Raw genomic sequence first — 16,326 nt, 5'->3', positions numbered from 1 at the left:
CAAACATTTTTTATATTCATATTATCTACTAGAACCCCTGTTCGGACATATTTCTGTAAGTTACAGGTCTACAATTTAAAAAAAAAATTCATGAAAAACAGTGGATCACTTTTGGTACAGAAATCTAGACCTCAGTGTAACGCTTAGGTGGCTAGTCTTGCCTGATTATTTATATCTGTGCTTTTGTAACAGGCTGCCTTTTGTAAGTCAGTGGTGAGCTGCTGACTAAAATCACTAGCCATGTGTTGAATAATTTTAATTCTGTTTGGAAAATCATGAGAAAAAGAGAATTATTTCCAGACAACATTGCCGTTTTGATAATATCCCCATCAGAGAGGGGCTTTCCATGTTTTGCTATACACAGTTTAATTTGAAAACTGGCAGCTGTCAGATGATTTGTTCTAAAAGAATAGTTGCAAAAACTGATACTGGGAATAATATTTCCTCAATTTCCCTTCAAAAAAATGTTTTCTTTCAGTTTCACCAAGTTTGACAACACTTTTGTGGTTGGTGTCAAAGTGCCATCTGACAGTTTCATTCACAGAATACATAACGCTTTCCCATTGCATTCAATCATGCCAAATGACTCAGTCCAGGCCTCTTGGAATGATCTTCCACTATCTGTTTTTGCTTTTTTTGCTGTACTCATTTTTGGATGTTCAAGACTTGGAGTCTACAAAAACACAAAATTAAAAAAAATAAATCACCCAATACAAATCTATATAATAAAAATAGCTAACACTATTATTTAACGCTAAAGAAATGGATATTCCCTGAATCAACAGTAATTCTTAGCTGAGGTTCCTTTTGAATTTGCGGACCCCACCAGCACAAGGGAGCAATGTTCCACTGACCACCAGCTATTGGGCTGCTCTGAAAAAGGCATCTGAGTGCATTTCTTACCTTTGATTCGCCTCCGCTGTATACGGGTTGGACCTTTTTTTATGGGGAATTTACATAAATAAATTGAAGTGAAGGTGTAGGGCACATTTCCCATACACAGAAGGCGTGCAGACCTCGATCTTCCATACAAGCTCTCATTTTCCCATTAGCAGGAGCCCAGGTTGGTTCTTATGGACAGCAGCCAATACAAAGTTCCCCCTGACAATCCTAGTACAATGAGTGCCATGTCGGTCCTGTTCCTTCATATAGCACACACACAGGCCATTGAGAGTTTAATCCTGCACACCAACCTGTACCAGCACTCTGAGCATTACACGGATCATGTGATGTCAGGTAAAGACAACCTGCTGCTATGCAATGACATTGTAACCTTTCATCTACTGGACACACAGAACAGATGTTAATAAGTGTGGGTGTTATTCATGCACAGCAATCATTCTCTATGACAGAACCAATACATAATCCAACACCAGAAAAGAGCACCAACCTGATAAGACTGATAACCTAATAAGAACATAAGAGCTCACTGGATCAGGCCAATGGCCAATCTAGTTCAGCTCTTGTATCTCACAGTGGCCCACTTTTATAATAAGGAGGTGGCATATACCCAGAAATTTCTCCAATCCCCTCCTTAAAGCATCTGGGCTAGATGCCATCACCACAGTGCAGAATTACTACCTTCATTTTTTTTTTGATAACTAAGACATGTCACTAAGACAGCATCAACATCTTCCTAGTAGGGTGCAGAGAGCAATAATATTATTAATAATAATAATAATAATAATAATAATCAAAAATATTATTTATATCTCACATTACATCACCAAGACAGAGCAATACAAGATCTCCCACCCCCTTGTCATGTCTGCCTACCCCTTCCTCTCCCCCTCTGTACTTTCACACTTGTTGCTGGATCTAAATGCTGGATCTAAGCACATCAGATTCAATACATATCAGCTGCCTCTCTTCCTCACAGCCTGGTATTTTGAAGGTTAACTGATGACTCCAGGGAAGGAGAAGGGAAATTTTGCAGCCAGCATGGGCTGACAGAGGGACAGCCAATGGGAGGCCAGTCAGGTGGGGAGTACTTGCTCACAGAGAGGCCTCTAAATGCCACTTCTGGCACGCGTGCCATAGAATCACCACCACTGCCAAAAAACATGCCTGAGAATCCACCAGAGTTTACAGGGTAAAAAAAGAATAGCAGATAATAGCAGGACAAGATTGGAACTACCAGGAATCAGGAACTACCCCATTCATTGACTGCTGCACATTCTCTATAATCAGAGTAAGTGCTGGGGATGTTAAGAAAGACACTTCTCTTGGCAGTTATAGGGAGGAGGAGGAGGATGCTGCAAGGATACTCTGTGGGCAGAGTGGTAGCAGTGTCACTCCAAATTAGGTGCCTTGGAGTTTCCTCTCCAGCATCTCTACCTGATTAGGGTATCTTTCCTTTCTTCCATTTTTATGCATCATCCTGCTTTATGGCCCACATGGGTTATTTGTAGGAAGTTGCCACCTTAGCTGTCTCTCACCTATGCTCTCATCAATGCTCCCTATCCTGGTCAATCTCTCTTTTCCTCCTCGGTTGGAGGAGCCTGGTTTTAGACAATTTTTGACCTCCCACAATGATAGGGTACTACATGTATGAATTCAGACCCGCTAGGTAAACATAGAGGATCTTGGAAGACCTTACCTTTGAGATATGAGGCAATGAAGAGGCTTTTAGCCGACGTTGATATTGCTGAAGTTGTCATCCTCAGCTTACTTAGGAGAGGTTTAAGGCTTAATTAAGCTGCAGTATACCACTCCCTGGGGAAATAGCACTACTTGTCTTCTTCTGAGCCGTAGACCTCCTCACACACTTAGATTTGTTCCCCCATACCCCCCCAAACCCTTCTTTTTTATCCTAATGCACTCATATATCTACCTCATCTCTCTTTACCCTACTTTACTATCTCTCTCATTGTTATATTTCCTTCTTTACCCCTTTCTTCTTACTATCAGTACTCTTTGCCCCTGATTCATCAAGCAGAATCGGATGATCGCTCGCGCATTCGTATTCGCGATCTGAAATCGTACACCGTCGCGCTATTCAGCAACTGAAAAAGCTCGCGGCCGTTCGCGCTTCCAGCGACCGCGGATTTTATTGATGAATCAGGGGCTTTGTGTTATCTATTGAAAAAAAAACACAACAGGCTCACAGATTTCAAATGGACTAGACAAATCTTAACTTTGCTAAAAACTACTACTTTCTTTGTTATTGAATGTTTTTGTTACTGTTACATGAGTCTGTTGAATAAAACTTTTGAATTCAGATGCTGAATTAAAACACATACATTGTCTAGTGATTTCCTTGATGTTTTCCTTGTTAACAGGAATGACATGCTTAATATAATATATTATAATATAGTTAGCATGTTTAATTTAAACAAATCAATATGTACACTGGACTCTAATAGCATATTCTGAAGCATAGTGAAAGAAGGGGTAATCTGGTATATTTGTGAAGCAAATATAGATGTAGACCTTTGATGTGGCCCTTTGATTTATCTTATGTCTTTTACTGTTTTATATAGTTGCCATTTACAGTATTGTACATCAAGAAGTTTACAGTACTTTTTTAATTGTTTGCAAACATGTAGGCTCTGATTTCCTTTGTCAACAAAGCTTTTTTTTTTCCAGTTCCAAACCAGCGACAAGCACGGTTAACAGCTTCACAGTCTCAGCCTAATCTTACCACCTGCTATCCATCCCAAATTATTCGGAATTCACTCAGGTAAGTCTTATGTGAAACAGATAATTACAAGGTAGCCGATATATATTATGTATGGAGATAAAGACAGCATATTTTTAGGTAACAAAAGATAAACCAGAAAGAAAATAAATGAAGCTGAAAAAAACCCTTCTTTTATGCTAAAAAAAAGGGTTTTTTTTTCTTAGTTCTAACCTTTTGTACACTGCTGAGATAAACTCACCTCCACCTACTCGCTTGGCTGTTCTAACAGCTGTACCTGGTCTTTTTTCAGCTGAAGATCCCCAACATTAAAAAAAGGGCCAGGTAAAGCAGTTAGGATAATATAATGCACATTGGACGTCATAATTTCAATACTAAAGTATGTCAAGAACGTACAATGACTTGCATAATTTGCAGTTAACAAAGCTTAAGCTCCCTGCTGATTGAAGAGATTTGGCAATGAGCCTCTGCCTCTAATGCAAAATTCATCTAAAACCTCAAATATATCACTGCTTTCCCCACAGGGAGCAAGTTTAAGCTGTTACTAACCTATTTCTTGTTCCCATGCTTTTCAGAGACATGTCTGGGCAGCTGGCAATGGCTCCTGTGCTGCCCTTTGTTTGCCCTTTAGTGGCACCATGCATGGTACAGGATAGCACGCATGCAGCTGATCATCTGGTGGCAAAACATGGAACTGCAAATTCCATCAAAACATGTTCTCGGCTCCTTCATATCAGATGGGTAAAATGCAGCCATGACCAAGCTGCCTCAGATCCTGTCCCTCTGTTAACCAAATAAAGCTGAACCTCCTCAGTCTACCTTGCCTGTGATAGCATTAATTTGCCTTACCTGCTAAGGATGCACTCATTTTTTCACATTTTTGCACAGTTCCTTATGGTATTGCCCCTTATCTGTTTGTCATGTTGTTGCCTGTCACCTGCACCAACATTTGCCTAATTTTGACCGTGCTTCTGTACTGTACCCTTGATACATTGCCTGGTCCTAGACTAATTTGTATGACCTTTGACTCCGACTATGACTGGGAACTCTCTCTCAAGCCATGAATAGCTTATCTGACTGTAGTCTTCTGTGCATAACCATTCAATCTGACCCTGACTTGCTCCTGTCTAGCATTGTGGTTACCTTTAATTACCCCTTGGCCTTGCCTGGTCATGTGAACTCCTGGTCCTCCCTCAGTCCTTGTTACCTAGATGCTATTTCATTAGAGAATTGGTGTCTAGCACAGTAAGCATTACCAGTTGACCAGGACCTTACAACAAGCATCCCACTGTACAGAATGTTTGAAATAAACAGGCTTTCCCACTCAGGTCATGTTTTTTTTTTTTTTTTTAAGAAAACAAACCGTAAGACTTGATACATTTTTGTTTTTTGTTTCAATAATTTTTTATCAAATTTTTAAAAAGTTTTTAACACAACACACTCCTATTCCAGACAGAGGTACTTAAATACATATACACAACATACACAAAATTGCATGGCAGCTAGTTTATAATCCATTGCTTTCATATTCTCTAAAACTTTGCATGTCTATCATTCAAAATAGCAGACATTTTCTCATTGGATAGATACCAGGACATTTTCCTTTTGACCTGGGTAACTGTAGGAGTTGTTGAGCTCCAGGCCTAAGCAAGCACCTGTTTAGCTGCTGTAAAAATAAATTGGAGTAGATGAAACTGGGGAAATGTACAAAATTTGGGCTTGAGCTTTAGTAGATTGACCTTATGGTCTTTTGGTATAGATAGTTGGTACTGGGTAGACACTAACTGATAGCAATCCTGAATCTGTGTTTCTTCAGACATTCCCACCAGATGTGAAAAAGTGTATCCTTAGATGAACACCCTACACATTCTGGGCTCAAAAATTTCCAAAGCCTTGCAGGTACCATGTATCATCTAATCTGCAATTTAATTTTGCCTCAAAGGCAGTGCTGTTGGAAGAACTCAGAGCTGTGTGGTCCCATATTGATTGCTACAGCTTAGGGTCAAGTTTGTTTTAGAAATCCTATTCCCCATTAGTGACACAGACATGTGGTTTGGAAGCTCGTTTGGGTAATAGGGAGCTGGAGATTACAGTTATATAACCTTTAGGATTAGAAAGTAGCCTTCAAATACTTTCAAAAACAATCAGCCTCTATGGGTTAGGTACATTTCTGCATGTTTCAGTACTTGATCTGCAAATAACAGAAAATCTCTGTCCGTTGAATTTATGGGCATTTCTCAAGAAGGCAAAGCTTCTAGGGCCTTGTATAGACATCACATCTCATAAACTTTTTGCAAGTTGTGAGACCACCATTAGCTGAATAGTTTGGGTGATCCAGAGGAAAAGAAAAATTGTGAAATAAGGGTGCCAGTGCCCGTGGAGCATGAGATTATCAATTGGGAGAGGAGACAATTCTGCTGCCTCATTAGCTACCCACAGGGAAGTCTCAGCATGGCATACTGAGAGATTAGCAAGTTGGACTGTAGTTGTAGATATGAGGTACAGACAGAGAGGCCCCCTTCCTTCTTCAATTAAATTAGGTAGAGATATGTGGCCTACCATTTCCCCAGATAAAATTGAGAATGAGTCTTTGCACTAATTGTAGGTAATGGGAAGGGAATAATATCAAAGTACCCAAAAGGGATATAGACATTTAGGCAAGATGTCATCTTCACCGTCGTCCACTATGCACCCTAACTATACTATCTGGTTCCTTTTTCAAATTTCCCAAAGCAACCTGGCCTGCCGGATCAGAGCTGGATAGTTTGCTTCAAAGAGTGTGTCACATGAAGCCATGGTGTACACACCCAAATTTCCAAATATATTAATAATTTAGGTGCCCCCAAGCGAAAGTTGGACAACCACCCGATCCAGCAGGTTCTGTCACGTTTGAAGGGACAGAGCCTCTAGGGGGCGCTATGGCTTGTGTGAGCCCTGAAAATGGCTTACCGAACATTTAGGCGAAAACGGCCTTGTGATTCGTGATGAGGTCATGTTCTCGCCGAATAAATGAGGGAAAAAACAGAGGACGGGAACGCCCATTATTTCCGGTTGGAATGGCACGGCTGGGAGTGAATCATTTGCTCCCAGGATGCACAGCAAGGCCCAGCAGCCCAATCAGGAGAGATCTGAGCACAGGCATATATACAGGGAATGAGGGAGGGGTTAGTCACTCCATCTTGTGTTCTGTGTGAAGGATAAAAACAGGGAGAGACGTGGATTGTGACAGAGACAGGTTAGGAGCCTTCTGTATATCTGTATATATACAGATATAGCAGTTTTTGATGCTACCTGGTCCTATGTACCAAAGAAGCCAGTTTGGTACAGAAACATTTTTGTCCTACTCTCAAAAAAACACATATATTTCAGTCTTTGATACCTCTTGCTTTTTAGCAAAAAAAGACAGTTTGCTACAGAAAAATTTCTGTCCTACTCTAAAAAAAAAAATACAGATATTTCAGTGTGTGATACTTCTTCCTATTTACCAAAGAACACTGTTTGGTAAAAAAAATTCTGTCCTACAATATAAAAAATACAGATATTTCAGTGTGTGATACTTCTTGCTATTTAACAAAGAAGACCGTTTGTTAAAAAAATTCTGTCCTACAATAAAAAAAATACAGAGATTTCAGTGTTTGATACAGCTTGCTATTTAGCAAAGAAGCCAGTTTGGTACAAAAAAGACAAAAAATTTCAGTGTTTGGTTACTGTTTACCAAAAAAAACGTTTGGTACAGGTTCATTTTTGCCCGAATAAGTAAAATATGAACGGTAGACGCAGGGGAAGGCATGGCGCTGGGTGACCTGCCGCTTCTAGCACGGGGGCATACTCCCCGGGAGTCCGCCACTGTAGGGCAGTATTGTGGACTGGGTCTCAGAGCCTTCTTCTGCAGCAGCAGCAGCAACCAGCACAGCCGTGACAGGAGCAAAGACAGGAGTTAGCGTGGCTGTACCTCCCTGGACTCTCACTTGTTGTTTGACGAACAGCCTGAGGATCTAACGTATTTCAGTGCAGGAGGCAGACATTGAGACCCTTGGAGAGTGTGATCAGCACTTGCTAGGCAAGGGTTCTGGATCAGTGGCTGCATTTGCAGATGTTGGCTTAGATGTAAATGAGGATATTGATGACTGTGATGTCACCTGGGAACCACCGGTGCGTGTAAGTAGGAATGAGCGAGTGAGAATATTAGGTTCGATCCCACGGCGAATCGGGCCTTTCACGCTTACCGAAAATGTAAGCGAGAACGGCCTTCTGATTCGCCGAGGTTGAGCTCTCGCCGGACAGGAAGATTTCCAGGTCTGCATCATGCTCTGCGATCCCTGGGCACTAGAGGTTAATTACCCTCTAATGCCCCATGGATTGGACACTCTTCTCAATGAATGCAGCAACAGCAAAAAGATACCCAGCACAGGGGAACCTCCTGACATTGTAATATAAGTATCTCTTACAAATGATACATTTGAATCTGTAACAAATGTATAATTTGCAGCTGTGGCTGCATTCATTGAGAAGAGTGTGCAATCCCCGGGGCACTAGAGGTTAATTACCCTCTAGTGCCTGGGGATAGCGCGAACAGGAGGATTTCCAGGGTTGGATCATGCAGCCCTGGAAATCCTCTGTGATCCCCGGGCACTAGAGGTTAATTAACCTCTGGAGACCCGGGGATCGCAAATGGGGATTCCCAGGGCTGAATGCAGCTCTGGGAATCCTCCGGTTTTAATTTCCTCTTCCAATGGTTTCCCGAAATCGGTTCACCGAAATTTTGCGGATCCATTGAATGTTCGAAAAATTTTATTCGCGAGAATGCCAGATGCCTACGTGTAAGGGCTAGCAGCAGTTTCAAAACAGACGTAAAGGAAAAGCAGCAGCAACAGACTGGGGATGGAAGGGGCCAAAAATCTGCCTCATGTGTAGCTCTCTGGTGAGGTGTGTAGATAGCATTTTAGCCAGTATCTTCAGCGTCCAAGTTTAAAAGGGAAATCGGCCTATAATTGGACCAAGCCATTGTGTCCTTATTTGGCTTGGGCAGCATACAAATATATGCTGTTAGCATGTCCCTTCCCATTGTACTACCCAAGAGTAAGTGATTAAAAATGTAATGAGTTGGACAAATGATCTTGGGCTCTCCTGGTCCCATGAAGAACGGAACAAAGTAGCCTTCCCTCTTTCTAAAATTTCTCTCAATTTATCATTAGTAGAGGCTAATTATTAAGTTCTCCTCAAATGGTACTTAGTACCAGACAGACTTTCCAAGTTTCATCCCTCTACCTCCCCACTGCGCTTCAGAGGTTGTGATGCTAGGGGCACCATGGTACATATGTGGTGGTCCTGCCCTACAGCCCAGAACTTTTGGTCAGAAATATTCTGAATAATTTCCAGGGTTTTAAAGAAGGATTTACCAAGTATTCCGGAGGGTGCTTTATTTAGTAAATGTGATGCAGGGATTTTCAAATACTCTTTGAAATTGATAAAACTTATTCTGTTAGCAGCTCGCATTTGATGCTATTTGGGATCCCTGGAAGGAATACAGATCACACTACATGGGTATCGCTTCTATGTAACAAAGAGTCCTCCTTTTTTTTAGAGTCCTCTTCCCCCCTTTCCCCTTGTCCCTGTCCAGTCCACTCCTTTTGCCTCTTCAGCTTGGCCTTCGGGCATAAAGGTTTTTTTTTTTTTACAGTCTCTTGCATTTCTCTTTTTTCTTTCTTTATTGTTACTCATGACAGATTGGTATTGTGCTTTCTGTAAGCTGTTGAGGCATGTTTGTCCTTCTGTTATTACTATTGGTAATAATATTTTTATTATTGTTGTTATTATGTCATTTTCTTTTCTCTGAAAAACTCAATAAAAACATTGAAATATAAAAATGTAATGAGATGGGGAGAAAAGGTGTCTATAAACTTGACATATTAGTTGTCCGAAAACCCTAGTGCAGTAGAGTTGAAGGATCAAGGATCACTATTAGTGTTGGTCGAATAGCTCCCTATTCGATTTGTCAGCTATTTGCTCGAATAGAGCAAATTTATATTATATTTTTTATATTTTTTTCAGGACTGTGTAGAGCTTCTACAGCCTCTAAACAGATGTAAAAAGATACATTATTAAAGGATACAAAAAAATATACATTTTAAAAAAGATACATTATAAAAGGATACATAAAAAGATACATAACACTATTGCATACCGCTGTACTTCACATGAATATTAAAGAGCACCTGTCACATCAATATTAGGCTAAAGTTAGGTACACACTTCCAATAATTATTGTTAGAAAACGAACGATTACGACCGATCAATGATTATGCACGAATATACTTAAACAATCATATTGTGCACAATTCTGTACATGCTGTAACAATACGATCGTTCAAATATAATCCTCCAACAGTGTCCACACGCTAGATATAATCGTTTGAACGATGCAGGGAGCGACATGTAAAGGAGAAAGTGTACCGCAGAAACATGCACGATCACTGAACGACTGTACACACGATAGATAGTGAACAATCGTCAGCCAATCAGATCCGCCGTGGTGGTCGTTCATTTCCAACAACAAGCCTTGTTCGTCAGCGTCGTTGGTCACTTTTTTTTTACAAGCGTTATCTTAAACGTTGCTTGCAACGTTTAAAAAATTAAAACGCTGGATAAACGCGGCGAAACTGAGAAATAGGAAACCCTGATGACAGCTCAAGCATCATCAGGATTTCCCTTTCCTCAGCCAATCAGGGAGCAGAGCAGTCAGCGGAGCTTTACTATGCTGACAGCTCCGCTCCCCTGATCACTCCTGCAGCCCTAGAGGAGCTGTGACATGTGTTCTGTATCTGTATTACATGTCACAGCTCCTCTGGGGCTGCGGGAGTAATCAGGGGAGCAGAGCTGTCAGCATAGCAGAGCTCCGCTGACTGCTCTGCTCCCTGATTGGCTGAGGAAAGGGAAATCCTGATGATGCTTGAGCTGCCATCAGGGTTTCCTATTTCTCAGTCAATCTCAGAGCACTAGAGATGAATGGGCACAAGTCTCCCCATTCATGTCTAGTGCTGAATGGCTGAGAAACTTAAAACCTCAGCCAATCACAGAGCACTAGGAGTGAAAGGAAAGGCTTGTCCTCATTCAACCCCTAGTGCCCTGCGATCCCTCACTGTCAGGAGGATTCATCCTGGTATTGGGATAACCTGTAAAAAAAAAAGTTTTGTTACACAAACACACACATTTAATAAAGTAAAGCCTAGTCTAATTTTTTTACAAATATTTTAACCCTTTCAGGGAATGAGTAAGGGGTTTTATGTACCCCTGTACTCATTCCCTGGAAGGGTTAAAAGTAAAACTTTTATAAACGCTTATGTAAAATCGCTGCAAATCGCGGCAATTCGTGGTAAACCGCGTCATAGGCTTTTGTAAAAGTTTTTTAGCTTAACTTTAAAATGCTTGTAAAAATGCATAAAACACATATAAACGTGGTATGAAGGTTTATATGCATTTTTAAAACCGTTCATGTAGACCCAGCCTTAAAGAGGACCTGTCACATCATCTTTAAAGACCACCTGTCACATCAATATTGTGACAGGTTCTCTTTAATATTCATGTGACACGTCCCCTTTAATATTCATGTGACAGGGACTCTTTAATATTCATGTACAAGGTCCCCTTTATTATTCATGTGACAGGTACTCTTTAATATTCATGTGACAGGTTCTCTTTAATATTCATGTGACAGGTCCCCTTTAATATTCATGTGACAGGTACTCTTTAATATTCATATTAATATCAAATATTTTCCTCTCCCCAGCCAATCACAGAGCAGTAGAGGTGATGAATGGAGATACATATCCCCATTGAACTTCTATTGCCCTGGTATCGCCTGAGGTTACAGCTAATTGAAGGCACGTGCTTCCAATTAGCTGTAACTGCAAAGTTCCCACGGTCCAGAAATCCCACAATGACATTATGATTCATAATGTAATTGTTGGATAACCTGTAAAAAATAAAAAAAACTAGTTAAAATAAAAACACACACTTAAATTCATTTAAGATTAATTTGAATTTTTTTTTTTTTACTTTTTTTTTCCCGAATTTTTGCAGTCGAATCCCGTGTTTTTCGGGTCGGGTCTATTCGAAATCGAACAGCCATATTCGGGTCGAATATAAGGACAACCCGAATTTGAACACCAACACTAATCATTATATAGGTGGGCTAGGTGTTTACTACATTTGTTTAAAATAGTTTGTAAATTACTAGATAAATTAGTGGGTCCTACCTTTCAGTCTTATAGGTTGGAAGGAGAGGTTGATGTCCCTAAGTCTTTTATCCAAGATGGAATCTGATTTATTGCCTTTTACATAAAATTTATGTTTAGCCCATCTTAATTGTTTTTATGCCCAAGGTCCTGTTGGTTTCTTATGTTTTCCAATTGTTTTTTAAGCTCTGCCATCGGTTTTGACATATTGATCCAACAGATGCATATTCCTGCTCTAATTGGAAAAGCAGAGAATTATGTTCTTTCTTATGCTGTGAAGCAAGTTGCATAAGGTGGCCCCTAATCACCACCTTGTGTCCATTCCATAGCATATCCAGGGTAACATCAGGAGTCGGGTTCAGAGAAAAAAAAACTCCTTTAAAGAAGAAAGCTCAAAAGCGCATCATTAAGAGACCAGTTCCAACCCGAGGGTTTTTTGATACAGAGATGAGAAGGATGTTAGGACTGCATTGTGGTCAGACTGCGGGATGGGCACTATCCTGCAGGAGGAAACCAGTGGAAGAGAGCGGGTTGTCACAACAATATAATTATTTTTGAGAAGATGGGGTATGGATGTGCAAAATGCGTGTAGTCTAGCTTAGTTGGATTGAGTTCTCGTCAGCAGTGGATTAGAGAATGCTGGAAAAGCAAGGTATGCAGTGACAGCACACCTGGGTGGGAAAGTTTTAAAGGGGGCCCTCTCTTATCCAAGACAGGAATTGGTATCATATTGGAGTCACTGCATAGCACAACAGTGCCATCGCCCATTCCAGCTAGGTACAGTTGGGTGCAAAATTCATAGTTACATACCGTAGTAGAATAGGTTGAAAAAAGACATAAGTCTATTAAGTTCAACCACTAGAGAAATAAACATATCACAGGTATAAAACCTCATAAGACATAATTGGTCCAGAGCAAGGCAAAAAAACCCTGGTACAATTTGCTTCAACAGGGGAAAACAATTCCTTCCTGATTCCATGAGGCAATCAGATGTCCCCTGGATCAACAGTCACTGGTCTTTTTACTTTAAAGCCTTAATACCCAGTTATATTCTGTGCTTCTAGAAAAGCATCCAGCTTTTTCTTAAAGCAATCTATAGTACCGTGTTTCCCCGAAAATAAGACACTGTCTTATATTTTTTTTATATTCCAGATGTGGTCTGACCAATGCTTTGTACAGGGGCAGGATTATGTCTCCATCTCTGCAGTCTATTCTTCTTTTAATACAAGAAAGTACTTTGCTAGCCTATTTGATATTGTAGCTTGGCATTGCATGCTGTTATTAAGTCTGTGATCTACCAGAACCCCCAGATCCTTTTCCATTCCTGAATCCCCCAAATGTATTTCCCCTAGGCAGTATGAAGCATGCATGTTGTTAGCGCCCAAGAGCATAATTTTACAGTTAACGCCCAAGTGCATAATTGTACATTTATCTATACTAAATGTCATTTGCCACTTGGCTGCCCAATCAAACAGTACATCCAGGTCTGCTTGTAGGTTATAGACATCCTGTATGGACATAATTCCATGACATAGTTTGGTGTCATCTGCAAACACAGAAATGGTACTTTTAATCCCAAACTCTATATCATTCAATAAGATGTTAAACAGTAAACATCCCAATACTGAATCCTGGGGTACACCACTAATAACCTTGGACCATCCAGATTATGAATCATTAATTACAACTCTCTCGATGCAATCTTTAAGCCACTTCTCTATCCATTTACAGTTTGACTTTTCTAAACCTTTTGACCCTAACTTGCATATTAACCGTCTGTGGGGTACAGTGTCAAATGCTTTAGCATAGTCTAAGTACACTATATCAACTGCTATTCCCCTGTCTACCTGTTTACTTACTTCCTCATAAAAAGAGAGTAAACTTGTTTGACAACTTCTGTCTTTCCTGAAGTCATGCTGACTATCACCTTTTATGTACTCCATGTGGTTCTATCAAACTCTCTAGGACCTTTCCAAGTATGGAAGTTAAACTAACGGGTCTGTAGTTACCTGGTAATGACTTTGCTCCCTTTATGAAGGTAGGAACACCAATCCATCTGTACCTTGCCAGTGACTAAGGAGTCTCTAAAAATTAGAAATAATGGCTTTGAAATAACAAAGCTCAGCTCTTTGAGGACACATGGATGTAATCCATCAGGTCCTGGTGCTTTGTCAACCTTAATTTTTCCCAGCTGTTTCTCAATCATATCAATTCTGAGCTATTGTGACTCATTTAAGGCAGTGACATTGCTATTATGAATTTGGATATGAGCTCTGCCATTTCACTTTGTGTACACAGAGCTAAAAAAAGTGTTTAGTAAATCTGCCCTGTCTTTATCCCCAGTCACCAACCCAGTGACATCCTTTAAGGGGCCTACATGCTCAGATCTGATCTTTTTGCTATTATTATATTTGAAAAGTTTTTGGGGGTTTGCTTTCCTTTCCTTTGCAATCTGTCTTTTGATTTGAAGTTTTGTTATATTCTTTATAGTTTTCAAATAATGAAGGTGATTCTTCATTTTTATATTTTTGGAATGCCCTTTTCTTGTTCCCTATGGCTTTTTTAACATCAGCTACATTACTACAATACACCACTACATTAGTTAGAGCATCATCAAGATAGCAAGAGCAGCAATCTACCCTCAGGATCAGGAACCATGTTTTTGTATTAGAAAGGAATATATTTCTTGAACCCTAATAAAACACCCCTTTTGTTTTAGTACGAGAACTAGCCATATGAACTGTAGAGTATGAAGAGTAGAGATATTTAGGGAAAGAGTGTTGGGAAAAACGTGTTTCTTGCAAGTATATAATATCCGCCCTCAGGGAGCGAAAACAAAGGCCTTGGTCCGCTACTGGGGAGCGTTAAACCCTTTTACTTTGTGAGACAATAGGTTTCCCCTCATAACAAGATCTCCAGAGGGGCATCCCCTACCAGCTGGTTCTTAATAGAAAAGGGAAAGACAAAAGCAAAACAGGAAACACAAAACAAGAGAAACAAAATAAAATAGTGCAAATCTGAGGTTGAACATCTGTAACAATTTTAGATTACAACAATTGCAAGGCAGTCAGCATTGCTTGGTAATATGCTGCAGAACTGGGGTCCCTAAGGAATAACCCAAAACAGTAGTAACATATATGGGTAAGTGGTAAGAAACCTAGAATCTCTAGGTGAGTTCTATTCCAACCAAGGCATAAGGGGCTAGCCCTGGAAACTGATCCTATTTCAGTAGAGACCCTTCTATGGATACTGTCCAGCTGTCCTTTCAAGTATGGATATGGATTAACCTGAAACCATCTTAGTGTACAAGTACACACACAATTCTTCCTGTTGAATTCTATTTAGAGCAGCCAAAATTAGTCCTTGGTTAGACCATTACATGCTTGTTCCTCTTTTTGTAGATCATGGTACCCTGGTGATCCCAAGCTTTTACTGGGACGACTTTTGACCCTCCTCTCTTTATTCAGCCTAGTGCTCATTGTAAATAATTTTGCCTGTTTCCCTTGTAGCTTATTTATTCTTTCTTGTGCATTAAAAAAAAAAAAAAAACTTTTTTTGAAAACAATTATTATTTAAAGTATAACTCCAGTTTGAGCAAAAAAAATAATTTTGATTACACCATTTACTGCAGACGCATTACCCGTATTGATGTTCCTCCACTTTTTTTCTGGGTTGATGTCACACGCTGTAGGGTAGGATGGTGGACCCTCCGTGCCACCAGTCCACTTGGCAGAGACATGCATGGGGCACAGAGTCTAGGCAACTGCCTGGTCTTCTCCAGAGCCAAGTTGCCAGGTTGCGGCCCCCATGCATGAAGAGGCTAGTGACTGCATGGTCAGACAAACCAGAGGTCAGGGCAGGCACCAAACAGGAGCAGTCGAGGGTCAAGTTGGGGTTGGTACATAGGAAAAACAGCAGCAGAAAACACAGACAGGAACAACTGGAACCTGGGAATAGAGCCAAAGGAACTCCTTGTTAGGGCGACTTCTTTTTGCCAGTCACTTCCCTATATAGGGTAGGTCACCAGATGACTAGAGAGCATGTGACCTGCAGGAATCCAAAGCGCCACCAGGGAGAGTGCTGGAGAAAATGCAGTTCAGATGGTGTTCACCTCTCCGCCAGCAGATGGAGTGCGTTTGCAGAACACTTTAGTCCTCTAAGTTAAAGGGGTAGCTGACATTGAGTCACGTGATCTGGACCAGGAAGCAGCCTGTGAACGAGACACCTGAAGAGAGTTGTTGCTTGCAGCATGGGAGTGCAAGGTGAGTGGAGGGCACAGATCTCCTGGTCCTGCAGGGATCTGTGATAGTTGATACCGTGTTTTCCCGATTTTAAGACATCCCCATTAAATAGGCCACCCCCCGATTTTTGAAAAAATTATTAAAATAAGACACTCACCCGTGAGTAAGACATCCCCCGATATTTGATCCTGTGTGTGTCTCCTTGATGCTG

The 16,326-nt window shown here is 40.6% G+C and overlaps 1 protein-coding gene across 3 annotated transcripts in view; it reads left to right on the top strand.

Annotated features, from left to right (window-relative positions):
* The window catches only part of LOC140326387 (uncharacterized), a 116,637-nt gene that overhangs the window by 46,299 nt on the left and 54,012 nt on the right, over positions 1 to 16,326 (top strand). For 2 of the 3 annotated variants that reach the window (XM_072404929.1, XM_072404931.1), the window contains exon 3: positions 3,589 to 3,682. In XM_072404929.1, coding sequence (XP_072261030.1) covers positions 3,589 to 3,682 — 94 coding nt within the window. Of the gene's footprint in view, positions 1 to 3,588; positions 3,683 to 4,215; positions 4,459 to 16,326 lie in introns of those variants that run through there. The other variant, XM_072404930.1, reaches the window with a different exon arrangement.

The sequence above is a fragment of the Pyxicephalus adspersus genome, chromosome 3, assembly GCF_032062135.1.
Source record: "Pyxicephalus adspersus chromosome 3, UCB_Pads_2.0, whole genome shotgun sequence".
In the NCBI taxonomy this organism is placed as follows: Eukaryota; Metazoa; Chordata; class Amphibia; order Anura; family Pyxicephalidae; genus Pyxicephalus; species Pyxicephalus adspersus.
Note: the sequence above shows the minus strand (reverse complement) of the source record. Positions and strands in the feature narration are given on the sequence as shown.